The 27,053-nt window shown below is 37.3% G+C and overlaps 1 protein-coding gene across 2 annotated transcripts; it reads left to right on the top strand.

Moving 5' to 3' along the window:
• On the top strand, positions 1 to 27,053 carry LOC127832255 (adhesion G protein-coupled receptor B1-like). 2 transcript variants are annotated; one of them, XM_052357584.1, is made up of 18 exons: positions 1 to 65; positions 462 to 1,088; positions 7,034 to 7,173; positions 8,043 to 8,184; positions 8,573 to 8,809; positions 9,422 to 9,961; positions 12,875 to 13,000; positions 13,582 to 13,784; positions 14,221 to 14,361; positions 15,383 to 15,477; positions 16,181 to 16,340; positions 16,559 to 16,780; positions 18,486 to 18,525; positions 19,350 to 19,447; positions 21,261 to 21,382; positions 22,901 to 23,172; positions 23,507 to 23,576; positions 23,778 to 27,053. In XM_052357584.1, the coding sequence occupies exons 1-18, from the start codon at positions 5 to 7 to the stop codon at positions 24,742 to 24,744; spliced, it is 4,263 nt and encodes a 1,420-aa protein (XP_052213544.1). In that variant the 5' UTR covers positions 1 to 4; the 3' UTR covers positions 24,745 to 27,053. The 2 variants fall into 2 exon arrangements, with proteins under 2 accessions (XP_052213544.1, XP_052213545.1); XM_052357585.1 differs by lacking the exon at positions 9,422 to 9,961.

A 27,053-nucleotide genomic window follows, 5' to 3' on the forward strand; every position in this document is an offset into this window, starting at 1 on the left:
AAATATGCTCAAGACAACTGTGGCATTCATCGTGGCCTGGGTGAGCTTGCTGTCCCTAACGGATGGTATGTAGTTCATTTCATTGTCCAATGAGGTGGTGATCAAGTAAACGACAGCATTTGACTTGACCCATATGCTCATTATTATAAATTGTACAATACTTACTAATACACACAAAGAGTGAATATACAAGTAAGCGCCTTGTTAAAATTATTGCTTTGACCCCTCCCCCGCCGCCTAAGTGTATCGGCACCACGATGTTGTCATATTGTGATGACTATTCATAGCAGCTAAGAGAGCACTTTCATTTTCAGTCAGCTACCACAAATTATGACATAAACTGATAAGAGATAAGCAAGTTCATAACACTTAGCCTTAAAAGCAAATTGTTTGAATCTACCCAAACAAGGTTAACCAGAGCTTAAACTTTTATCTGCAGTGTTCGTTCCTCGGTATTCCAGGTAAGGCGGTACTGGAGGTGACACCCAATCCAGGGGCAATCTATCACGGGGCCGAGCCAGGGGAGCCCGTACTGAGGGTGACGGCCTATGATAACGTCACTGATGACGCCACTGTCGGACTGTCGGAGACTAACGATGCTAGTTATTTCGAGCTCGTGCAGCAGCCGCGTCAACCGAAGGAATTCGCGTTAAACGTCAAGCTGAAGATTGACAAGCCCGTCGGTTATGTGTTCAAATTTGTAGTTTACATAATGCATGACAGTATTTTAGACCAAACGATAGTTATAAACGTTACTGAAAAGAATGCGTTCACGCCGACGTTTGATCGACCGGAGTACACGTTTATCGCGTTACGTAATGGCGCCGTGGAGAATCTGGCGGAGATAGGAACCGTACACGCATCCGACGCCGACGAGAAATCGTACAATAACCTGGTAAATTATCACATTCTTGACTCAAAGGCCGGTCGATACATCGACATCGGGGTGGAGACGGGGATGCTCGAGCTCATTGACGTACTTCCGGCGGACAGGACGAACATAACGTTTAACGTAACGGCTATTGACGGCGGGTCCCCGCAGAAGCTGAGCTCAGTGCGCGTGGTTGTTCGCATCTCTGACTTAAAACGTAAGTGTCTAATGATTTTCTTTTGAATTTAAAGTTTTATAATTTCATGCATCAGCAATAAAGCATAGATACTGATTAAACCGAGTTATGTAATTAATAAGAACATCAGTCTGTGTTGTCGTTCACGGTTATAGATGATACAAAGGCAGTTAGGCCTGTGAATAAATCCCAGCTTAGCCGGACTGTTTCTTTATCATTCATCGTGCAACTTGTTTTTTTACCAACACACGTTTTAAACGTATCGGGTGCAATCTTTATGTCCCTACCGAAGAGATAAGAGTCGCTTTTAGATGCCATAGGCCCGGTTTTGGAATTACAATGTTAGTCCAGATTGTAACTTGTCATTCATCGTTCATTTTTAAAATTACTCACCACAGTGCGCTCCATGAGGAGACGGTGTGCCGTTTGAAAGACCAGTGTTTTGAGCTCGAAAATGAAGGTCAAAATTAGAGGTCATCTGTGAAGTTTTGTACAAAAGCATCGTCCACAATGAGACTTACTCAATAAAATATTTACCACATAAAATACTTACCACACAAGCGGTGTGTCGAGTGCATATATTGGTCATTTATCATGTTATTTTACAAATTACTTTCCAAATAAGTTCACAATGTGCAGCGGGCGTGTGGCGCGCAAGAGCATTGCCCTTGCTAAACTAGTAAATTTCTCAATTGGTTCTATATTAATAGAAAAGATCCAAGACATGTTAAATTCCTTGACATCTGCATAAGCAGTTTATTTTGTTGTGTGATAATTTTCGTATCCATCATTCCTTAATTGTATGTGTTTGCTATAATATTGTATCACGTTTAATGAAACAGAATATTTGAGTTGACTTGAATTGTATTTTAAGCAGCAGTAGTAATAGTAGTACTAATAGTAGTATGTTATGTCATATCAGAGCTTTGACCAGCTATATTTATGCGTACAGAATATTTACACATGTTACGCAAAATTTGATTGGCTGACTAACTCGGGATCTCGAGATAGCGAAAATTCTCTCCTCTTTTGTTTAATGCGCTCTGCCTTTATTTACTGCGCCGCTCTTTTTTTAATTGCACTCCGCTTTTATTTAGCTTTGCACTCTTCTTTTTCCTATCTCGTGGCCACGACAAAGCTAACTCGTGGCCACGAGATAGAAAACAGAGGAGAGCAATTTAAAAAAAGAGAAGTGAATGTCATCACTATGCCACCGTAGTTTTGCCATTATTATTGCTATTTTAACAAAAGGATAGAAAGAAATCATATAGTACAACGCATGCCAAACACATTTGACAATCTCCTTAGAAGTACAGTGAAATCTTGAAGTGTCGAATTTCATTAACCATACAAATTATTTCGAGATTAAAGATATTCGTGTAACCCGATTTATAAGAAGTTCATTTCTGACTAGTTATAACTAGATACAGGTGAAAAACGATGCTGAAAGCTCTCCAGTAGGAGATTTCAACATTACTTTCGATCTGCATGTAGCTGTCTTAGAGTTTGTAAATGCATTCATGCTTTCAATTAAGAAAAACCTTGTATCTCAAATTTGAGAAGGGAATGAACTTATATGTTCGAAGTTTACATTACTTCGATATTTTGTCTTTGGCATAGCGAGAGTCAAGTGTACTCACCATGATGTGGAGACATATTGCGTGTAAATGACTTGTTTCAATAATGTCAACGTATGAATTATTTAAAAAGAAATCCACTCACCCATCCCATTTTATTTCAAAATACGAACGAAAATCTGAAAACTGTTTTTGTGATCAAAATATCTGATAGTTCTATCGAATATGGTCAATGAGTAACGTCCACATCTCTTCAATTTTCATTGCCTCAGCCGATGGCTTGAGCATAATTTTATTTTCGCAGCCGATGGCATGACCATCTAATAAGTAGCCACGGCCGTTGTCTTGAGCCGTTTTTCAAACCACTCTCGAATTTAAACCTTGATAAAAATGTTGTGTGTTCATGTGGGACGCTGTTATTTAGAATAACCGAAGACAAATGATTAAAGATTTTAATAAAATGTTGTTCATATTTATCTTTGGTCCAAATCCTGTGTAATTAGAGTTTGACAGAGAGAGAATGGCGAATTTTGTTTGATTTTTGACCACATTCTAACGGATTTCTATAAAAGTAAGCAACTCGGAAGGTGGGGATTACGTTCACAAAGTCCTTATTACTAAGGCTCACAAAGAACACACGCAAACCTGCTTAATTTAATAGGTAAAATATAAAGACTAGGGAAATACTTACACTCCGCTTTTAACCGACATGTATACAGTACCTCAGCCGATGGATGAACCACAGACGTTGCGTTAATCGATTGAACGGTGTGAGTATGCGTCTGGATTTTTTAAGAATTAAGGGACTGTATTACAACGTTGCACTGAATTACTTATAAATTATATTTTGCCGTTTTTTAGATGTCAATGAAATATTGAAATGTAAATAAATCATACTAATAAGTATGGAATATTGGTCTAGGTACTGTCAATAGAATTAAGCGCGTATTCTTTCGATGTGCAATCATGTGCAATGTTGTTGTCTTCGATAATTATGGGCAGATCAGGGATATACAATGAATCGGTTATTAAAAGCCCTGAGTGTTCGCAAAGCAATCAAGCTTTCGTCTGACGCTTGATTGTATTTTATAAGATTCAGAATCGGTTACATGCAACTCAAATCAACATTGTAATGTCACCATTCATTGAACTTCAATTAAACATACGGAAGTACAAACGCTACTTTTTGAACCAGAATTGTTGACCTCGTTTAGGTATTCCGATTACTATGTTTAATTGGCGACTAAATTTAAGTTCAAAGACGTCATAAAGTAATGTCAGTTTTAGTTAACATCATTTTTCATTGACGCGCATGGTCCGTGAAACAACGGCCAATCAATCTAAAAGGAAATGTAAGCGTTGAAAAACTGAAGTCCGGACATATTCAGCCCTGCGAACACGCACACGGACAGTCATTAAACTGGACAAGATACTACTTTAAGCTGTCCTTTGACATGAAAGAAATGGACATTCACTCAATTCAGACATGGCTTAAATAATATGTTCATTCCTCGTTCACCGGGCAATAGGCGTTATGAACTGCATGTTACACGCGTGCGTACATATGTATACCAAAGAAAACGTACACAAACACTAATGTCTTCAAATTTGTTCCTTGGGTCAAATGGTGAAAATTTATGGTCTAGCCTTACGCAAAATGGCTGACAGTCAAACGTTTAGTCATAGACGACATACTGTGGTCGCTTTAGGTAAATGCGAGTTTATTTTTCAATGCTAATATGCGCTTAATTGTTTATGTTTTTGCGCTCGTACAGTTACCGGTAGTTATTTACTCTAGCGCTATATATAAATGCCTAAATGCGGATGCTTAATAAGATTTTTAACAAGACGAGGATAACTATCAGTGGTGCATTTCATCATTATGTGGTTTAATGTTATGATTTAAGTCTGTGTTATTTTTTATTATTGCACTTCGTGTACGTATTTTTTCCTTTATGGAAAACGTATGCATTTACGAGTTAACTGACGTTTAAATAGTGTTACTTTCTAAATATATGTACAAAGTATTATTATTTATAAAGCTAATCTGCGTTTCTTAAGGTTTTCGTGTGCACCTTTAATTAATTTTTTACACAAACATTCGTTGCAATTTTAGTAGGATTTTAATTATGCCTTCTATTTTCGCAGAAAATGTGTCTCTAAGTGCGCCAGTGGGAACATTACGGCATAATATTTTATGTCATAGCAATAGAATTAACTCTTGAAAATGCGTGCATTTTCCATGAATCTCGTTGACAATCGTTCGATATCGCCGGGTGACAGATGTCGGCAATGATCAAATAATTGTATGTAATGTCAAGTTTTATTTGAGTCGATTGCGCGACAACATGAATGGAGATTACAATTTCTTTCTAAAGCGATGTTTACATACCCGTTGGCTGAAATAATCTGTTGCAAAAGATATATAATGTTGGCGATGCTGTAAATGCATACGAATGGAATGTAACTAATGCGGCGCAAACATACCGACAAGAATGCACGTTTAGGGATAATTTTATGGAATTAAAACTGATTGTGTATGCTTGAGTAAAACATTACCATATGAAAACTAATGGGAATACATGTTTTATAGATAATATACACAATTTTATGGGTAAAATTGCAATACGGATTTTGAATTTAATTGACGAAAGTTATTTTGAATATTTTGAAGAAAATTCCTTCTTGTGTATGAGTTTTCCCATATTCGTAGAAAGTTCAAAACATTAAAGTGCGCCTATAATGCTTCGAATGGTCGATCTGGAAAAATAGGTTAATTAGCGTAGACGCAAACAACAACAACAAATATTGTCCTATTTGAAAGTGATATACGAACCTTGATCGCCACGAGACCTTCGCTAAAGATGTTGCGTCACACATTATGCTTTGCCTTTTTGTCATCAAAGATTGAAGGGTTGAAATCTTGAGAGGATTGAAATTGTTTGGTCGCTTCTTTTCAACAGTTCATTGAAATTCTAATAAAAGTCATAATTAACACCGGAAAAGGTGCGTTGCTAAGCTGAGCGTGGTATTGTGCAATTTACTGTGAAGTTTTGGGTGCAAAGCGACTTAAATTTAAAAAGGTTCTTTATAAGTGTTTCCCCTCTGACGGAAGTACGAACATAAGCTTAAAATTTGCAAGGTAGCATTTGAAATGGACATTTGCGTAACGTAGAGGGATTTACTTGATCTGGAGATTTAAATAATTTATTGATAAACAAGTTGAGTGATTTTCTGGTTATACGATAATGTACATAAACTTTTTATTATATTTACTAATAATTGTAAAACGGTCCGTACTTTCGTAAAATTTTCTATATAGATGTTTGTGATTTTGTCAGCTCACAATTTGATTTCTAAGTATTTTAACTATTGATAAATTGCTTTATGTTTAAAAAATGTGAAGTTGTTTGTACATCAAAAAAATTAATACAAGTTAAAAAAAACAGGGCTAACCAATGCGTGCAAAAAATCGGTTTCGTATACTGTTATAATTGACAACACATAATTATAGATTTTATTTATCAAAGTGCATAAAACTCGCATAGGAGAGGCTGCGTTGTTTACCTGTTAAGTTACGAGACTTCGTCATTCCTAAGGGCGTCCGAATAAACTAGCAAAAACGACAACGCGTTAATAAATGACATGACATGTACCTTCAAATGTGCGTCGTCACCCAATCACCGCGGTATGCAAGTAGTGCGAAAGGCGCGGATTCTGAATTGAACTTTGAGGGTTTCGAGTTCGAGGCATGCGTATTGATCATTTGAACTTCACCGGTTACTTTAAGAATATCACTATTTATACTGAAATATTATTGTCGATCTTATTGATATTAATACTAAAATTGTGTAAAATACATTTTGAAATGATAAAAATGTTATCATACTGTCGTTAAAGGCACTTACTTTGCGCCGAACGTGATATTTAGGACTAAATTATCAGGCGTTGTGTTGTTATAACCTATTCTTTTGTGGATTGTTTTTATTACTGTTATGGTTGACGATTACATGGGCTGAATGTTGAATTATATTGTGCTACTTTCATTGATGACCTTGTGCATAGGTGTTTGTTTTGTTCATCGCTTATGCTAACTCATATTAAGGACACGCACCAATAAGGATATTTGGATACAGATCTAAAGGAGGTGAAGCACTTGATGCGTTAATGTGTTGGGTGAAAATAGTAAACTCAACATACATACGACTGCGATTGTTACTTAAATAAGTTAATTTCTTGCAAGGTGATTTGCCGTGATCTTGGCTAGTATAAACCGGTGAGTCGCTCACTGAAGAAAATAATCCGGTTGTATTGGCTGCAAAAAGGGGAGGAGTGTGACGAAAACAGTAACAATGTGGAATATAACATTGACGTTGTTCTTCTCGATAGCGCCGGACACGTTCTGCGTGGCAGTGGACGAGCACGATGCGCGCGTCTGCTGGAAGGACCCCACGAACGGAAGTTACGTCATGAAGTACGAGCTGACCTTGCAAATGGATAACGAGAACGCCACACAAACCGAAGTGAAGGTCAGTGATCTGACTATTTGGTTCGGAAGTTTATTAATATTAAAATGATTTAACATCTTTATCTAGTGTTATTTGACCAATGAAATTGTTTTGTTTGTTGTTGTTTTTTTTTCAAAAAAGCCTACACCATACGATAGGTAACCAATTTATTTAAGGGCCATTATGTAAGACGTCAGTCCTTGGCACATGATTTAGGAGCACATGAGCAAACACACACCCTTTTTTAACTCTCAAACATGTTAAAGTGTACACGCAACAAAAACATTTATCTTAAACTAAACAATTTCAATTTCATAAATACAGAAAAATCTGGAAGTCGTATTCTTTTCTTACCCTATCTCTGTTAAGGGCTTTTGCTTGACAAATGAAACTACGGATATGTTTAAAACGAAATTTGTGTCTTCCCCCATCCCTGTTTGGGTCCTATGTTTGATAAACTACGCATATGTTTAAAACGAAAATGTATTCGCATTATCGTTGTGCATCGGCCTAAACTCCTATCCTTGGTTTAGTCAATACAATTGGGAACTCCGAAAGGTTGTTTATCGACCGATTAACAATATAAAATGACATTCCTATGAAGTATCAAAGATACTATCCCCTAGAACTCCTATGAAGATAAACCCACTGACCACATTGTATAAATGAACATGTTTATGACGTCTTACTATTTTTGGTCAAAATATTATTTACTCCAAATCATTGTGTATTGACCGATAAACATCGGTTACTAGATTAAATGAATAAACATTTTCATGAAATCTGACTAATTTTTTGCTCAGAAAAATGGAAACTCCAAATCAATATATATTGACCGATTAACAACAGCATGAATGAATGCACGTTCTTATGAAGTGTGACATGTACAGGTTGACGGTGTCCAGGACGAGACTTGCACCGTGGTTCCCGGCGAACAGCTGGGTAAAAACTACACGTTTACTGTTCGGATATTCAACGCTCTCGAGGAGAGCCCGGAAAGTTTGCAGCGTAAGGTGCGGATCGCGAAAAAAGGTATTTTGTTTTCTTTATCTGACAATCTAAGTAAGCGAGTTATGCTCAAAAACGAACGTTACATTGACCACAAACTTGTATTAAAAGTTATGTTTACTTGCTAAATTTCCGCTCATTAGTACAAAGTGCTCAACTGGAGAGTAGGACTGGTATAGTAGTCCTCAATGGTAAGCGAGCGTGGTCAATCCATGTCCTTCGGCCGTCGTATGTGCCAACATTTTGTTTGATCAAACATCTGAAACTTATCTGTAACTATTCGGTGCTTTTTATACCAATCTCGGCAAGCATGCTTATTGGATGGTAATTCTTACAAAATGCCATAATTATGTACACAATTTTAAAACTATTTTCACAAAACGATAATCGATATTTTTGCCACGTGTTTCAGGCATGTATGGCGACTGCACACACTTCACCAGTTGCAGCATCCTCCAGCCGTGCAAAAATGGCGGCGAGTGTCTCGTGGCGGCGAATAACTCCTACACGTGCAACTGCTCGCGGGGGTTCGGCGGAATGAACTGCACGGGCGTAGACCACTGCGCAACCGACCATTGTAAGAACGGGGGAACGTGTACGCCCAGCGGGAACGGGACCTTTACGTGTCAGTGTCCGGCGGACTACGTAGGTAAGATAACGTTTTGGACATAGTTGCGAGGATTTAGAAAACAATTTTTAAATGTCGTCTCAAATGTTAAAGTTAACAAAAAGCGTGTCACTTGTATTTTTTTAAAATAAATATAGTAGATTTTGGATGATTTGATATAAACCGCGTGGTAGCACTCATATTTGTATTGCGTGTACTAATAAACGACTGAATTATTTTAACCAAACTGTGTAACATTATTTGCTAACTCAATAGTGGCATCTCTTTATATGATGTAAACTCAAATTTTATATTTAAGTATGGGTACCAAAAAGACATGTAATATAATTGTGCAGACTTAAGCATTTCGTTCGAAAATCTGAATTGTCCACCTCTCCTGTAAATTATTGGCGTATTGCATTCCCACAGCAATAAAATAATAGAATAATTTAATCCCGAAACGTATAGAATGGAGATAAGTAAAACAACAGCACCAGCAGCACCAGAAGCACCAGCAGCACCAGTAAAAACATAAGCAACAACGGCCTTAATTACATTGAAAACCTATGATTAAGGAAGCGTACATATAATTGTTTTACCTTTTTAGCGTAAAAAATTAGTATGACAAATCATGCATTGTTTTGAAACATGTAGGCACACACTGTGAAATTATTGGCATGCAAGATATTGAGGCCTCCGATGACTTCAATCCGTGTTTTTCGTCGCCTTGTGATGAGGCCTCCGATGACTTCAATCCATGTTTTTCGTCGCCTTGTGATGAGGCCTCCGATGACTTTAATCCATGTTTTTCGTCGCCTTGTGATAACAATGGGACATGCCTACCTAATAGCACAGGTTTCCGTTGCCAGTGCGGGATTGGTTTTGGAGGAACTCATTGTCAAAACAAATTGTGCGCGAACCAAACTTGTTGGAACAACGCTTCCTGTTATGTGATAAATGGCGATGCATGGCGTCCACAGTGCGAGTGCCCGAAACTATTTTACGGCGAAAATTGTGAATTCTTAAACTTCTGTATGCTGGATGATTTTTGCCATCTTGGAGTGAACTGTAATGAAAGTCATAAGCTGCAAGGGATGGTTGATATAAATTTAAAAATAGATAATAACTCTGAATCGTTGACAAATGTCACGGTAAAAAATCTACCCAATTGCGTCTGCGGTAATGGTTCCAATGGTAGGTATTTCGGGTCAAAGGTTATTGCTACACAGAGCTTCTGATAGCGACACCAGCCGTGCGTAAACAGTCTGCTTAGAAAATTGTCACAAGAGAAACTGGCTTGCGTTTTGTGTTTGTCAACGCGTTAATATCTGTCTGTCTGTGTTCAAGCGTATGTCATTGTTAACGCTGCCTTTAACAGTTTAATACTATTATATGCTATACACTCAACGTAAATTATTAATATACAGTATAAGATATGAAAGTACTTAGTAACGCTCGATTGGTCATTGTCGGATCGGGTACTACTTAAAAGAACGAAAAATATACTAAAACGTACCTGAGAATACTTACGCTAACTTTGTCGTTGTCGGATCTCTTTTTTTCAAAGTAATTATGTTCATATTTATATCAATATTCTGTGAAATGGCATCTATATTATTGAAACTCCTACTCAAAAAAGCATGTTGACGCAGGTTTCGTTCACAGAGTATTCTGTAACGAAATACTCTAATATGGAAGGCATTTCTCAAACACCAATGCACGATCTGAAAGTCATCGACTGACAAAAATAATCAACCTCCGCTAAGAGATTTGACTGAAAGCGGTTATATTTGACTGGAACCAGCAGAGCAGATCAAACCCCTGCCGTTATAACCAACCACGTGTCTGAGCCACGAGTTACAATAATTTTACCCTTGTTATTTTTAGTTTAGTTTTTGATTTAGGTAATTTATTTTTCATAATGAACCTAAACGTATACACTATTTTCAAAATATAAAAGAAAATGATACTACTTGTCATAACATAATACTTGAAAAAAATACAAATCTGCGTTGAGATTAAAAAAACAAGAATGTTTTACGTTATTCGGTAGCGCGTTTTACGACATCGGATTTTGGGCGGAAATGAAACTCGGGTACGTTTTAGTATATGTTCCGTACCCGCGGTACATTGTAGTATACTTTACAATACCCGGGATACTTTAAATTATTACCCGAGCCGAAAATGACCAATCGGGCCTTAGGCTCGAGTTACTGCTTCATTTTGTGAAGTATTTGGCCGTGCTCTCATTTGAATGTATGCACCTTATGGTTTGTTCCATTTTAATACGAGTATTTTCTTACGTATGCACACTGAATGTTTTCAACATATATTAAATTATCATCGTCGCCCGTGTGCTGCTTTACTGTCTATTTCAGAAGGTTTTATTTTTCACAATCTAGATCATACAATTGATCGTACAAATTGTAGCTGTTTTGAAACGTATGTGTTAAACTTTGTTTGTTTCATGTCAAAATCGTCATTGTGCTAGTTTGCTATTCCGGTTATTGTGTAGCGCAAACATTCGGTACTGGTTATGCCAGATAAAAGCATTTGTTGTAATATGTATTATCAATTAAACTTGTTTCCGCTGTCTGCCTTAAGCCCAAGTCTCACTTTTGCCGGTAGAGCCCCGGTCCATCCCGGTTTGCTAACGCCGGTCGACCGGCGAGAACCGGGATGATGCGTAGACATTTTTTAACACGGTTACACTATTTTTCGGTGCCGCACCGGTCAAAGCCGGTCAACAACCCAGCAGAGTCCCGGTCAACCCCGGACTAGCTACGGTTTATCCAGGTGAAGCCCCGGCAGAGCCACGGTAATGCCCAGGTGGAGCCCCGATAAAAGCCGGCAGCGTCCCGGCAGAGCCCAGGTATACCGTAACTCCACCGGCACTCACCGGAGCTATACCGGCATCAGACCCAGAAGAGCTACGGCAATGCCCCGGTTTAACCCCGGTCGTCGCCGGTAATGCCCAGGCGGAGCACCGGTGAATGCCGGTGGCGTCCCGGCTGAGCGCCGGTTTACCGATGTACCGTAGCTATACCGGGACTCTGCCAATATTCATCGGGGCTGCACCGGCGACAACCAGGGCGTTGCCGTAGCTCTGCCGGGGTCTGAATGGGCCTCGGTGGAGCTACGGTGCCGTCCCGGTTGTTCCCGTTGCCGTCCCGGTTGTTCCCGGAGCCGCGCCGGTCGTTGCCGGTCCTTCTCGGTGACTCTCGGTTCATCCCGGAGGTATTAAACATTTTAATACGTTCCCGGTGGAGCCCCGGTCGTCCCCGGTTGTCCCCGGTTAATCCCGGTCGTCCCCGGTGGAGACCCGGTTCATCTCGGTAGAGCCCCGGTTCATCCCGGTAGAGCCTGGATCACGCACCGGGTCTCCACCGGCATCATAGTGAGACTGGGCCTTTACAAAATGACGCTGTTCATGGGTCCGGTTTAAATTAGCTGTTGGCGGGTATTTGGTATTTAAGCAAGCTTTGTCTGTTTTGTCTGTTTCCGTTTCTGCCATTATAATTGGGAAAATGTTCCAGTATGTCATTTGACATTGTGCAGTAGTAGTACATAAGTAAGCAGTTTCGTTCGAAAGAAAAAAGCACTATGGACAATCACAGGAATGGATATTTATTCCATTGTCAGGAACATAATCGTAAATACATGTACCAGTATACAATATTATGTCACATCGGAAATACAAACGAATCCGTTACATTATTTTGATAACGAAGCAAAAAAACGCCTGAAGCTTAAATAATGATTTGCTTCGATACGTTTCGTAATTTTGTGATTTGTTTCGTTATTTCATTATCATAATAATTATATGTAAATAATACAGGCGTCAATTGTGTTCGTTTTTTTTTCAAACATTAAGACGACTAGTTTGAAATAGAAGATGTGATTGCGTGAAGCATGTTATTAACGTAACGTTATCCTTGTTAGCGTTCGGTTTTAAATTGCGAAACAAAAACAAAAAAGATACCAATGCAACATTTAAAATAACTAAATACAATGTGGCATCAAAGTTTTGACTGACTGGACGAAAAAGAAATTTTTCTTTTATGTAAATCAACCATGAAAAAAGCTGTAATTTATTGCTGCTTGCAGGTCGCCAGTGCGAGATTCTGTCCCCGTGCGCACTCAACCCATGTGGGAGTGGCAAGTGCGTGCCCGATGGTCAAGGACACGTGTGTACTTGCCTGGACAAAACCCAAAGGATTAACTGCGACCCGGGTGAGATAGAAGTTTGGTCTAGGCATATGATCGCGCATGCAAAAAAGTAATCTATCTTTTTTCTTCAGAAATGACTTCCGTTTGGCGTAACTTGACTTGATTACGTTGGCCTAATACAGTGTTTATAGTTTGAGGCCTATTAAGAAAGGTTCAAGCACGGGCATAACTGTTACTCGTTGCTTGTAATGACAGATCATCTGCTTTGCGACAAACTCGCGATCTGATTCCGATGCTGGTACAGTTCCTTACATATGTGATTCAATCTTTACAATTGATACTTCGTTTTAGTGAATGCATTCGTAGTTTATGATGGACGATTACTTACAGGTACCACTCAAAAAGCGTGTGTTGGCCTTTTTAAATAAAACGTTTATTCTATATTAAATAAAGGGTGCAAATTTCGAAAACCATATTTTAAAAATATATTTATACACGTAATGAAATAAGAATGTACGCCTCAAAGATTTTATTTTAATCGACAACTTGATCTTACAAAAGAAATTATCAATGTCTTGCCATTGAACCCAAAACTTGATAACGTCTTTTTCTAATATAATAACCTGGTCGTTATGTACATTCAGTTAACTGTTCGGTGGACCCGAACTACTACGATAAAACCGGACGTTACGTGTGGCCGGAGACGGCGGTAGGGCAGGTAGCACAAGTCAAATGCCGTCTGGGAGCCAAGAACATCCGTAGCTTTGGTTATGCCGTGCGGAACTGCACCGTGCGGACAGACGGAACTCCCGTCTGGGAGACACCTATCACCGACGTGTGTATCGAGGTAGTGTGGAAAGATTGTACTTGTATTTCTTTAGAATAATTTGATAGCAAACGTAAAGCTTCATTAGGAATTGAGAATTTTAAGCTTCGTTAAGTAAATGGAGAAAGACAATCATATATTTTTCAATATAGACCAAAACTTAATATGTATACCAGCACTTTGAAACTCATTTAAGGCATCATCAGCATAATAACAAATATGATTGGTCCGGATATACAAGGAGGCTTATCAGAATATCCACCGAACAAAACAAAACAGTCGTGTGGCTTTTTTTCGCACATACAATACAACACAATACAGAGAAATCTGGCAACAATGGACAACCACAATGTTTCCAGGGATATCGTTTTAGATAATAAGAATTTTCATTAAAAAAAACACAGACACTCAACTTAAAAAATGTGATCAATTAAGAACGAAGTACCTTTTCTGCCAGTTCAACCCGGATGCGGTGAGTGCGAACCTGCGTAGCCTAGCAGCGCTGACGAGGGACGCTTCCGGTCTGCACAGTGACGAGATCGCCAACATCACGACGCTACTGGAAGAGTTCTTCTACTTCTCTGTCGAGAACCACGAGGTGGGTAGGGGCACGTTTTTATAAAGCTCATGTCAATCAATCGGAACTTGAGATTGTATTGAAGCTAAATTAGACCAGCCTTTTTATCTGAAACATCACACAAAAAGGTTAGAAACAAAATGGTCATTTACCTTAGCGTCTAGCTCGTTCCAAGAAACATCCTCAAGGGAATCGTCAATTAAAATTGCGTTTAATTGTAAAGTTCGGATCAGCCTTAAGTGTATAGTTAATTTAATGTTTGCAAAAAGGTAAAATTAATGTGAGAAGATCAACTACTCTAGCAATCAAGACATGTTACGGAGTTCACTGTCCTAGAATAATGTAACTTGCGAAGGTTGACATTAAAAACCATATTAGGGAAACAAAATAACATGCATGCTAACTGAAAGCGATGAAATGTCTGTAGAAATCATAATACATGTACATTTTTTAACGATTTTCTCATGACTGTGAAATTCCGTCGTTTGTCAAATGGTCTTCAGAAGTAGCTTTTGTTTTTGCAATAATCCCACAACTTATTTTTTAAACCCCACCCAAGTGTTTGGAGAAAACAGTTCTTACAAATTAATGATTGTGAATGAGGAACACGTGGGAAGTGGGAACCAAGTGAATGTATTTCTCCAAATGCCTAGACGACACTTGTGCAATCAATCATTTTTAGAAGTTCTTGTATTAATAATGAAACCAAAGTAGTTTTCTCGAATCTGATAAACCCTTCTACAAGGTTGTTTGTTTTAACTAAAATATTTATTTGCTGTGTCAACGTTGGTGGTAAACCTATGTTTTTCAGTACTTGTAATTAGGGTTTATAATTGAAACTACCGGACAAAAGTGTAGGGAATCGTGTTCGAGTGCACATAGATTTGTTCTCATTTGACATCATCACATGAGCATATTTGGGTTACTGGGGATTTAAGTGTAAGATACTAGTGACGTGAAGTTCCGTAGACGAGGGTTTGTATTTAGTACAAATCACGTCGCTTAAATGTTGCAAAATGTGACATGACCTTGTTCGTTTCAGATCGCGGTCGAGATGACTATGGTGGTGGGTAACCTACTGACTGCCAACGAATCGGTGATCATAGAGAGTAACTCGCGCAACCACTCGAGCGAGAGGTAACCCACGTGTTCTCAGTTTAAGCAATCTCAGTGAATCAAGGTTTTAATCAAAGGTCGTGCGGTCCACAAAAAAGATTAAGATAACGCATATAAGGCTGGACCAGATTATATTTTAGTGAACGACAAGTAATTCAATTTTTTTCCGATCAGAAGTGTCGATGTCACCGGATCGGAATATAGGTTTGTCAAATCTCTCCTGTTTGTCCTTATACCTGTACGTTAGTCCGTCGGTCCGCCACTGGTTTCTAACGAAGTGTTGGAAATTAAAATTGGTTAAATTATAAGGGGGAATGTAGTAATTTGCTCGACATTTTGTTCTTTCAACAAAGGTTAACTGTAAGCACGGGGTCACTTACATGGAACTAAAATTAATATGTTAATAATCATCAACAAACATTGGAATTTTAGGGCTTTATTGTTGTTTAATTATTAACAGTATAACATGGTATAGGGTGTACATTAATATTGGTCAACCCATGATCGTTATTACGCTTGTTCTTTGAGAGCAAAAACAGTGAGATATATGCGTAATTTGGCACAGTTTTATTGACAATGTCATCAAGCTGTCAGAGCGTGTCGCAGTGAATGCTTGTACTCGGGTGAGCACTCTAAGCCATCATGGACTTTTTGTTTGCTCTCTATTTTTAGCAAAAGAGTCAAGCACAACATTTCAAGTGACATTTTTAAATGAAAATTTAAGGTTGCTGTGGCTTCTAGATGAGTACGTCTCGAAAGTTGCAACCGACTCGTCTGTTACGATAGAGACTGAAAACATCAACCTTCAAGTTGTGAACCACACGAGACCCGACCTGGGATTCACATATTCTCCGAAACTTACCGAATCTGATCGACTGACTTCAGTAAGCCAATTAAAACTCTCGTCAGGTTCAGTGCTTATATTGTTTAATACTGTACATATATCACTTTCTTATATGCAGTTTTGTATTTAGAATACATAGCTCAATCACAACATTTAGCTTTACAATTCTAATAAATATTAGTGCTTAACGATAATTATGGGTGATTTGAGACCACTGGTTACCGGCAAATAACTATTATTACATGCCTATTATTTCAGAGTGGAATAAGTTTGATTCTACCATCTGAGGCTCTGACGTCATCAACCGGAAATTCCAGAATTCAACTTATGACCTTCCGGTCGTCCTCTTTTTTCATTCCCCTAGCGGAAGTACCGCCGCAGGACGTTGTGTTACGTCAGAGGGTGGTTTCAGCCGTCATCAATGGGCGGAAAATCACAAACCTGAGCACGCCCGTCGAAATAAAGATTCAAAATATACAGGTGAATAAATATTTAAAATATACAGGTGAAACGAATTAACAAACGCAAGAACTTTCTTATTTGTTTCGAATAATGATTGTGAATTCAAATGTAATGGTCCTTGTCAGATGGTTTATTGGTAGGTAAAGACCAGTTGAACTCGCTCGCCTTATACCATATACATGATTATCTTATTTAGAATTTGTAAACAGAAACACTGTTTATAAGATAGTTGTTTGTATAACTGTCCAATTTCAATCGATTTGTACAATATGCCGATATTATTCGTATTTTGGTTTTCATATGTAATAGATGACGTTGGGTTAAGCAATTTTACATTATACATTTTAAGTTTAAGCGACTATAATAGGTTCGAATGCCAGACAGTGTAAAGTAGTACGAAACGTATTTTTGCGGCTGCGTGAGGCTGATTGAACGTATTTGAATGCAATCATGGGATTTCAAATGTATATGATCATTGCTCAGGAAAAAATAATATACATTAAATAGCCTGAGCCTCGCTTTGGGAAAATGGGGTTCAATGCAGGTGCGTTAAGTGTCGTTCCTGATTAGCCAGTGCAGACTTAACTGGATTTCTTTTAAAAAGAGGCTTTCTTTAACCCTTTCAGTGCTGGAACCGAATTTTGAAGGCCTTTGCACACAGTTTGGATCCAGATGAGACGCCACAGAACGTTACGTCTCATCTGGATCCAAACTGTTTGCTATTCTTATAGTATTCTTTGAAAAAAATCAAAGGAAATGCTAATTTTAGAAATTCAGCAGACGATATTTTAGCAGACGGCAAATTTCCCAGCATGCAAAGGGTTAAAAGAAATATTCAATGAAAGCGAACTTTCCTGTCCCTGATAAGCCTCTGCGGACTGCGCAGGCTAATCTGGGGGTGACACTCAGCGCACATGCATTTAACCTCATTTCCCAGAGCGATGCTCAGGATTTTAAATGTATACTTTTCCCGGTCTGAAAGATCTCAAAATATAGTTTTCGCTAATCCAGCAATAAAATGAACCAAACAAGTTCTCAGCACAGCTGTTGATTCAATAAAACGTTATTGTTTCACGTGACACACACTCTTCGTGTCAATTATAAAATACAGACTTTGGAGCATTAAAGGGGCACGTTAAAATCTAAAACAATATTCTATTGAAAACAATTGTTTTACAAGACTAAATGTTGATTGTTAATCGTCGTTAAAATAGTGACCACACTTGTTTGGCCCATGTGTAAACATGCCCTAAACTATAAACTGCAGGTTTTAAACTATTTTAAAACATATTATGGTATCTAACAAGTTAAGTACAGTGCACATTAGAAGGGCTTTTGCACATTGTGGTTAGGCATTTACTTTACTGTATACTAAAGTCTTTAAAGTGGGAATATAGTTCACAAATTAAAATCAATTTTTGATGTAAAAAATAATATTTAATATCCTGTATACAATACTCAGTATTTATTTTTATTAATGTAGCTGTAATTGTGAACCTTGTTCCCGTTCGTGTTTCGGAGCATTTCATTTTAACTATTAAACACTGGTCCACTCCTAAAACGGTTATATTTCCCCCTTCGGTCTTCAATCGATTTTCCATAGATACCCCTTAAACATATTTGCATTATTAAGTGACTAAACGCTCGCACATTCAAAGAAATACCATTTTTTTACGGTAAGGATTACGGAAATAAAGTCAAACCTGAATTTTCTTTCTTTCAGGATGGCGAAAACCATACGTGCGTGTACTGGGATGAAAGGAGTACGTATCAATACGCATCTTGAATTTTATATATCGTAAATGATTGATGCCTTTAATACAATGCATGTTAGACTGGGTGGTTAGAGTTTACATCTTATTGCATGTCTTGGATGGATGTTATTTACATGTACATAAGTCTTGCAGCGATTTGACTGTGATTCATGAAGTGTAGTACATAATTTTATGCACTTTAATTTTAGTATGCAGTTATAATAAAGACGGGTAATAGTGAACAATTACAATAAAATGTTCACTAAACCGGCAAATACTTAACAGAACTACGCTTTTGCATATGTGTGTACCTATACAAACAAAAGTCTTATCTCAATAAATTTAAAAAAAAACATATTTCAACTTTAAACGTTCCAAGACAAAAAGTACATGGACTCTAGATGCTATGCGTTTATTTATTCTTTCTTGTGCCTAAGTCACTTCGCTTTTTAACATGATTTGTTAAACACGAGTAATTTAATATCCGAACGGTCATTAATTGTATGCTCTTAAATTGTCCCCTACCGGTGAAACCGGAGGGGACTTATGGTTTGCGCTCTGTTTGTCCGTCAGTCAGTCAGATAGTCTGTCACACTTTTCTGGATCCTGCGATAACTATAAAAGTTCTTCATTTGTTTCATGAAACTTGAAACATGGATAGATGGCGATATGGAGATTATGCACGTCATTCATTTTGTTCCTACGTCATTCATTCTGGTTGCTATGGCAACAAATATATATAAAAAATCTGACAATGGTGGAGTTTCACCGGTAGGGGACCATACTGCTTGACAATAGTCTTGTTGTACATATTATGCGTCCATTTAACCCAGAGCGCGCCTGGTCGACAGAGGGCATGGTGACCTTCAGTCAGCAAGGCAATCAGACACACTGCCTGTCCCACCATCTCACCAGCTTCGCCATCCTTCTGGTAAGTAAAGTCGTGGGTTTGGCATTTTGTCGCAGTGACCTAGTATTACTGTGGCAACGCTCTTGGTGTTGTTCTTAAAATGATTTGTTGAGGGATTGGCTGATGCCTGTGTTTTGTGTTTATCACAATAAAGTAAGTCAAACAAGCAATATCTTTACAAAAATATGTAAACGGTTTATGTCGTTTAATGATTATCAGTTTCATCAATGAGATCAAAGATCTCGGATATTGTTTCTGATCAGTTCTTATTGTATCACACCTCCATGTATTATAGGGTGTTTTATATTGTGATTTATGTCTCAATATTTGCGACTTTTGATAATTTATTTTTAAATAAAATAAAACACAAAACTACTATGTGTAAAATGAATGGTTATGTGCTAAACGAGGCCCATTCATATATATTTTTTATATTTATACGCGCATTCTTCAAACCGACCTAATTTTGTGGTTTGACGTACACAGTAAGATATTCGATCTGTATCGATCTGCTCAATGTATCGGTCAGTTTGATGTAATTAGTTTTATTAAATCAATCAAAATGTAATCGTTCATGCTATTGATTAAACAGTTTAAAAATCAATTATTTTTTCGCCATGTGTGAATGATAACTAATGCATACGCCGAATATTTCTGATCGCAAGATAAGTCTAGTTTCGCCTTAGAAAGGCGATAGCCTTAGTATGGCTTTTTTCACTCAGGCGTAGACTATCGTGCACTTACTTTGATGCTGTCCAATATGAAATGTAATGCATTTTAAGAGAAGTATAGATTGCACTGCTGGAAAGGCGGCTTATGTAAAACTCAATACTTCAACATGTTTAAATATCAATTGCGAGAACTATATAAATTCCTTTTTTTAATTATATCAGCAAATGCAAAAACATGACTTATATGATATATAAATGAAAGTGCATAAAATATAAATTCGCGCAGTAGCAATTCTTAAATACGAGATTATGGCCTTTCGTATACCAGTTCTGATGTTAACCGTGTGACAAAAAAGTGTCACGCTGATTTGTCAGCTTAAATCGTTTAAAAGCGCAGTGTTGCGTCCTTAGAATCTTTAAAGAAGCCCAATCAATATTGTAATTTTGTTTGCGTTATTCTACAGAAAGAAGATAGTCAATGAAACTAATAATAAACGTAAATGAGTGTTCTATTTCGTGCTGGTTTTGTATTTTTCACAAATTCGACAAATCACTCTTCTTTCGAGTCGTTTTGTGGGATTTTTTTTCAATATTTCACTGGACAATTACAAAGGTCATATTGCAAAACCTGGATAAGACAGCTAAGTGGAACAGTTGTATTTTCGCCGAAAAAAGAAAGTCAGAAATGATGAGTTATCACCCATGAAGACGTTGCTTGTCATGTTTACAAACAATTGAACATCATGCTAAGTCCAAACCGTTCAGACCGTATTATGTTTCGCGAAAGCGAAATGGTGCGTGTTCTGATGCCTTCATGAAAACAAATAAACATGGATAATGTTCAAAGTTTAAACACATCTAAAATTTTGAAAAAGTTATTCTATTATTTTTTTACAAATATTGAATATATTAAATAAAAATATGTATGCTTCCTTTGTAAAAATACCGTGATAACGTCGGGGTCGATCGAAATATGTTATACTTATAAATTAATGCAATAAGATATATTGAATTTAGTTTTTGCTACTTCCATAAATATTTGAACGTTGGTCACCATTTAAAACTGTTTTATCTACTCGCTGTTTGATTTGTTACTGTCTGATGCCAATGTTAAAGCAAGAATCAAATGTGTATCCCCTTGTGCATAACGATTCCCGTTTCAGGACCCATCCCCGGACGTGTCACTGAACGACCACGAGCGGATCCTAACCTACATTTCGTACATAGGCTGCGGAATCTCCATCCTGGGCCTCACCTTGACACTGATTTCATATTCCCTCTTCCGGTAAGATTCTGGGAAAACTGGACTTAATGCAGGTGCGTTAAGTATCGTCCCAGAAAAGCCTGTGCAGCACAGGCTGATCAGGGACGACATTTCGCGCTGTTATTGAACTTTTCGGTTAAAGGAAGAATCTTATTAATATAAATTCAAACTTCTTGTGCATCATTTAAATATTTATGCTAAAAGTTATAATAGAGATGTTATGTTTAAGATTCACTATCAGGGTATGCGAATCGAATTCAACGATACACAATACTTAAAACGATTATTGTTGAATATAATATTTCTGCAAGAAATCTCATATAACACAGGTGTATTACATTTGGATCATATATCGTCCTTTTAGAAAAATTTATAAAAAATGTTTATATGTGTGAAACTAAAATTATTTCTACACAATCGCCGTCAATACTTTTAGAAACGTTTAAGTTAGAGTTATTGTTTGTATTTGACAATTGTCAGACCGAAGTCACCTTCCTCTCGGTAAGACGTGTGTTGTTGTTGCTGCTGCTGCTATGTTACTGTCGATGTTTTGTGTCTGGCATGATCGAAATCAAATAACTACATTCAGTTTGTGATCTTAAAACGACTCGACGTGATAAACGTTTTTGTGTTCTGATACAAAGCATGCATCCCATAAACATATATATAGTATGTTTGCATGTTCTCGCATTTGCGATTATTCTACACAATAGATATTTGCCATTAACCTGCCAGAGATGTGTACGAGTGTTCAGTGCAAGCGACGTCTGACTTTATTTTGCAAAGCTGTGTTGTCAACATTTTGACAAATAACGTGTGTCAATACTTTGCCATTGCATTTGTAGTTATTAAAAAAGCATGTGTCATTTTTCCGCATCGGCCTTTGTTGTGACTTACAATAACATTTGTATTTTTTCTACAAAAAAAGGTTTTATATTATTTTGAAAAAAACAAATATGATCGTTCAACGTCTTTCGGTAATAGACCTTTATTATTATTCAGCGAAAAGACGAGAAAAATTCGCAGTGACCTGTGTGCTTATATTAAAAATGTACTCGTAATATTGTGTTCTATGACGTTAGTGTTCTAAGACGTTGGTAACTATAATTCGTCGTCGTTGAGAGTTTTTACCGTTAGTAATTTAGTGAGAGGTTCGGGTACGACAGTTACAGAGCTGATTTCGAAGTTCGTTTAAATATACACATGTCTTATTATATGTGTGGACAAAACAACAGGCGTTTGAAATCGACATGGATTTAGTAATATTCATGTGGCACGTCGTTGTTTTTCTTAGAAAAATATTGTCAAATTTCAGATTTTTTTATGTCAACTTTATTTTACATTCCTTCAACGCTTGTTTAGTCATTTAGTCAAACAACCTCACAAACCTTTCTTTCATCACTTATAATTAAATTGTCATAAAAAGCATGCAACCGGCAGCTGTCGAGAAACACCAACGTTGCATTGCGTAATCGGTTATACATTTTATAGAATTCTTTCGCGAATTAAACGTTCCCAGTGAACGAAACTTTATTTCAGGTGCCTAAACAGAGAAAAGTCAGGGAAAATCTTGATGAACCTTAGTACGTCGATGCTGATAATGAACGTCGTCTTTGTGGTCGGCTCCGAGTCGTCACTGTCCCTATCCGGCGATGTCGTCTGCAAAGCTGTCGCCATATTGCTTCACTATTTCCTCTTGAGCACGATCGCCTGGATGCTTGTCGAAGCGATCAACATGTATCAGGCGCTCATAACCGTATTTGCGAAATACTCGGGATTCTTCATGTTGAAGAGATGCTTCTTTGCATGGGGTAAGGTGTTTTTGCTCTCTTTTTGTTATATTTTGAATACAGTTTACAAAAGCGTCGGAAAAAGCGGCAATTACGCATAATAGACGTAAATGGATTGGAGAGTTGCAAAACTTATTATAAAATATTTGGATTGTGTTTTGGCATAAAATAAACGTTTAGAATTGGAAACATAAATGTTAAAACATCAGCAACAAAATTATACTCTCTATATATTATACACGACTTTGTGTTTTCTCCATCGTTAAACTTTGCATTAAAAACGTATCAACACAAACACTCATAAATTAGTTAAAGCTAGAGCAAATTATAGCCATCTGTAACCTCTATTATTCAGGTGCGCCTGCGCTGATAGTGATAATCACGGCCGCAGTTGACATAGACAACTACAAGACATCCACATCGCTGTGAGTGGTCTATGGTCTCTAAATACTTGGCCGTGCTTATATTTCACGATTTGGGAAGTGGCACCGAAATTTCGACAATTTACGTAAATGTTAAAAAATCTTTAATATGGTCAACGATTCCAAGAAATTTCTGTTGTAATTGAATGGTGTCATCTTGAAATAATTGCCACGTTATAGTCTTTGTTTTCTCCGCACTTGCAGGTGCTTCCTGTCGCAAGGCAACCAGGTAGCGTTCTTCGTAGCGCTCCTTAGTCCCGCGTGCCTGGTGCTGCTCATCAACTTCGCCATCTTCATCATGGTGTCACGTGTTATATTGCGTCCAAAGTTCAAAGGTCAGGTGAACGCAAGTAGCGACTCGCTGAACCCCGCGCAGATCCGGGGCGCGTTCACCGTGATGACGTTGCTCGGAGTGACCTGGGTGTTTGGTCCCCTGGCAATCAACGAGGCGAAGCTGGTTATAAATTATTTGTTCACCATCCTGAACTCTCTTCAAGGGTTCTTGATTTTCGTGTTCCGCTGTTGCTTTAATCCGGAAGTGCGTATGTCTTGGGTCTTGCTGGTAAAAACTGGTAAATTCAAGCGTCGGAAGGGGCCATTGTCGGCATACACGTCCGATACCTCGTCGAAGGTTGATAGCGGTAAGATGAACGGAAGTTACGCCGATGCGGTGAAGCCTAACATGTTTAACAGTCTGGGAAAGCCAAAGCATACGCTGAACAACGATAAAAACCTCGATACCAAAAACACCAAAAATACAAATCTTCAATCCAAGACCTCCAAAGATATCCCCGATTATTACGATGACTTCAAACAGTACAATGGCGACAAGGGTCGCAACTCGAGCATGTCTACACAGAGTTCACGACTTTATAACCGAAACAGTGACCAAAACGATCGGATGGATCACGGACTAAGAAATAGTGGCTTTTATCCGAGAAACGGGCACCGTCTAAGTGAAAGTAGTTCAAGAGATGACAACGTTGTGCGCAGTCGCTCGGAGCTTGATCTTCGTTATAGTGGACGCTGGGAAAGCGGAAGTGACTATAATAGAAACAGTAGCGACCATGGAAGCAACGGTTTGGTAACCATATACACTGGGAAATACAACGAGGCGCACAGAAGTTCTGGGTTTTTGGCTTCACGTTTGGATGAGTTTACTCGGTTGTAATTCGTCGGTTAAATACAACACGCGTTGACACTGTAAAAGACTTTGTAAGATGTGTCTTTCTTTTTCGAGTGCGCTGGTATTACTCTTTTTATTATTTTGGCTATCCAATTGTTCAGAAATACATTCAATTATTGCATGTTACACATTTCTTTCAGTGTGTGTAGAACATTGATTTGTTGCGTCGTTCGCGGGTTTGTATTTCTTAAAATATTCAGGATCATGTTTATAGTTGTATCACCTATACCCAATATGCGTTGTAATTGTTATTACAAAATAAGGCTATATATGTCTGCCAGAGCAATGTTAAGTAAAAAGAAAATAAATAATAAATGTACAATTGCCAATTAATGTTTTAAAATATGTTCAAGAATAATTTATTTTCCCCTATAAAAATAATTGTGTGTTTGTTATATCAAAATTCAAACATCTGTTAAGATAGCTTTACAACAAAAAATGCATGCCTGGTATATCATTGTATTAATAAAACCGTTAGATTTGTAGCTGTGTAAAAATATTGCAAAGTTTATAGCAGATATACATGCAGTTAAGTATAGCAGCATGATCGTAAACTCTATGTTGATGTATACTAATATGTAATTAATTTGTTATATACATGTATGTGCATTATTACATTTTTCTGCGTTCATTTTTGTCGTTTGTCAGCCCATCCATGTCATTTTGTAAACATTTTTAGTTTTTAAGTTTTGTTAAGGCCATAGCAATTTATGTTATAACAAAACTTATGAATATGTGTAAACCTTTTTTTTATTATTTTTCCTTAGATGCGATGTTAAAATGCATATATCTGTTTTATTTAACCACCTGATATATAATTATACGTGGGCAATATTACATTTAAATAAACCTTAACAAGTTCCCTTTCTTTTGTAAACAGAATGTTGTTGCTATATATGTTTATTAATTTAAAATTGTAATTTTATTTGGATTGATTTCATTTTATACGTGTGTAAGCGCAGGGTCCGAATTCAGAAAGCTCCTTAAAATTTGAACTCAATTATCTGTTATTCACATAACTTTTCGTTTCCATCAATGTTTGATTGTTTAGAAAGTAAGTACCGGTGCGTATGCTAAAATGTTTATCACTATTAACCCATTTATGCCTAGTGGACTGTCCCATCCTTCTAAATTGGATCAATTAATTTCAAAAATTAGGAATGTCTAGTATATTTATTTCTATATTTAGAATATTTCTTACAGAAATTCCTTTAAGCAAACAGCGCAGATCCTGATGAGCCGCATCATGCGGCGTCTCATCTGGGTCTACACTGCTTGCCAGGGCCTTTTTTCTAGACGCTAGGCATCAATGGGTTAAGCCATATTGTAACGGAACGGATGAAACTACACAAACCATGATATGATCTCAAATTTCCATGGACGTTCGCATGTTCAAAGTAAAATTTAAAAAAAGTAAAGTTTCACATGCATTTAAAGGGTCATGTTTCACATGCATTGGCATAGTTCTGTCTACAATGCAATACATCATTATGTTTATAAACTATAAACATGTATTAATTTTACGTTGTTCTCTACATTGCATTTTTTTCTTTATTGTTTACGTCGCTATCACAATCTACGTCGTTTTACGTTTGTGTATGACGGATATTTCATTTTAAGTTCTGTATTTGCATCTTAATACATCCAAACATTAGTAAATCAGGTCATGGTCATTTGTTTTATTGTTTGTTTGTAGGACTGTTTATTTCCAATATCATCTTCGTAGATTCATAATTTGTAGCCGTTGTTTTCAGGCACGTATTTTCAGAAAGCTCCATTAGGAACACTAAAAGGCAATTTCATTAAATTGACTTGGTAAAATTCAGTTGGCAACTTATTCTTTGACGTGCATGTCATTTTGCATGAAACTATTCCATACACGTATATATTGCTTAAATGACATAACGTTTGTTTGTACATATCTTATTGTTTCACGATAGAATATCGAACATTAAAATGTCGTTCAGTCAATCGTTAGGTTTGATTTGCCCAAGAAGCTTTCTAAACACGACCACATCATTTTTTAAACACCATTTCCACGTTGCCATGTTATTTATTTTTATTTGTTTTGCATTTGAAATTTAAAAATTTAAAAATCTACATTTTGGTTTCGTTTTATCGATGTATTGATGCTGTTTGATTCATTTTGTCATATTTTAGTATGTGGACGTATTTTTTGGAATTAAAAAGCGGACTTTGCGAGTTTTGTTTTTATTCAATTGCTGATGCGAAACTTTTTTTTTGCTGTCATCCATTGTACAGTATTATTTTTTGGAATAAATAATACAATTATT

Source organism: Dreissena polymorpha, chromosome 5, assembly GCF_020536995.1.
Source record: "Dreissena polymorpha isolate Duluth1 chromosome 5, UMN_Dpol_1.0, whole genome shotgun sequence".
Lineage (NCBI taxonomy): Eukaryota > Metazoa > Mollusca > Bivalvia > Myida > Dreissenidae > Dreissena > Dreissena polymorpha.

Excerpts from the sequence above, each read along its gene's own strand:
- LOC127832255 (XM_052357584.1), top strand. The coding sequence starts at position 5 with ATGCTCAAGACAACTGTGGCATTCATCGTGGCCTGGGTGAGCTTGCTG. Across the intron at positions 8,185-8,572 it reads GGTGCGGATCGCGAAAAAAG|GCATGTATGGCGACTGCACA; the intron begins GTATTTTGTTTT and ends CACGTGTTTCAG. Across the intron at positions 13,785-14,220 it reads TCACCGACGTGTGTATCGAG|TTCAACCCGGATGCGGTGAG; the intron begins GTAGTGTGGAAA and ends CTTTTCTGCCAG.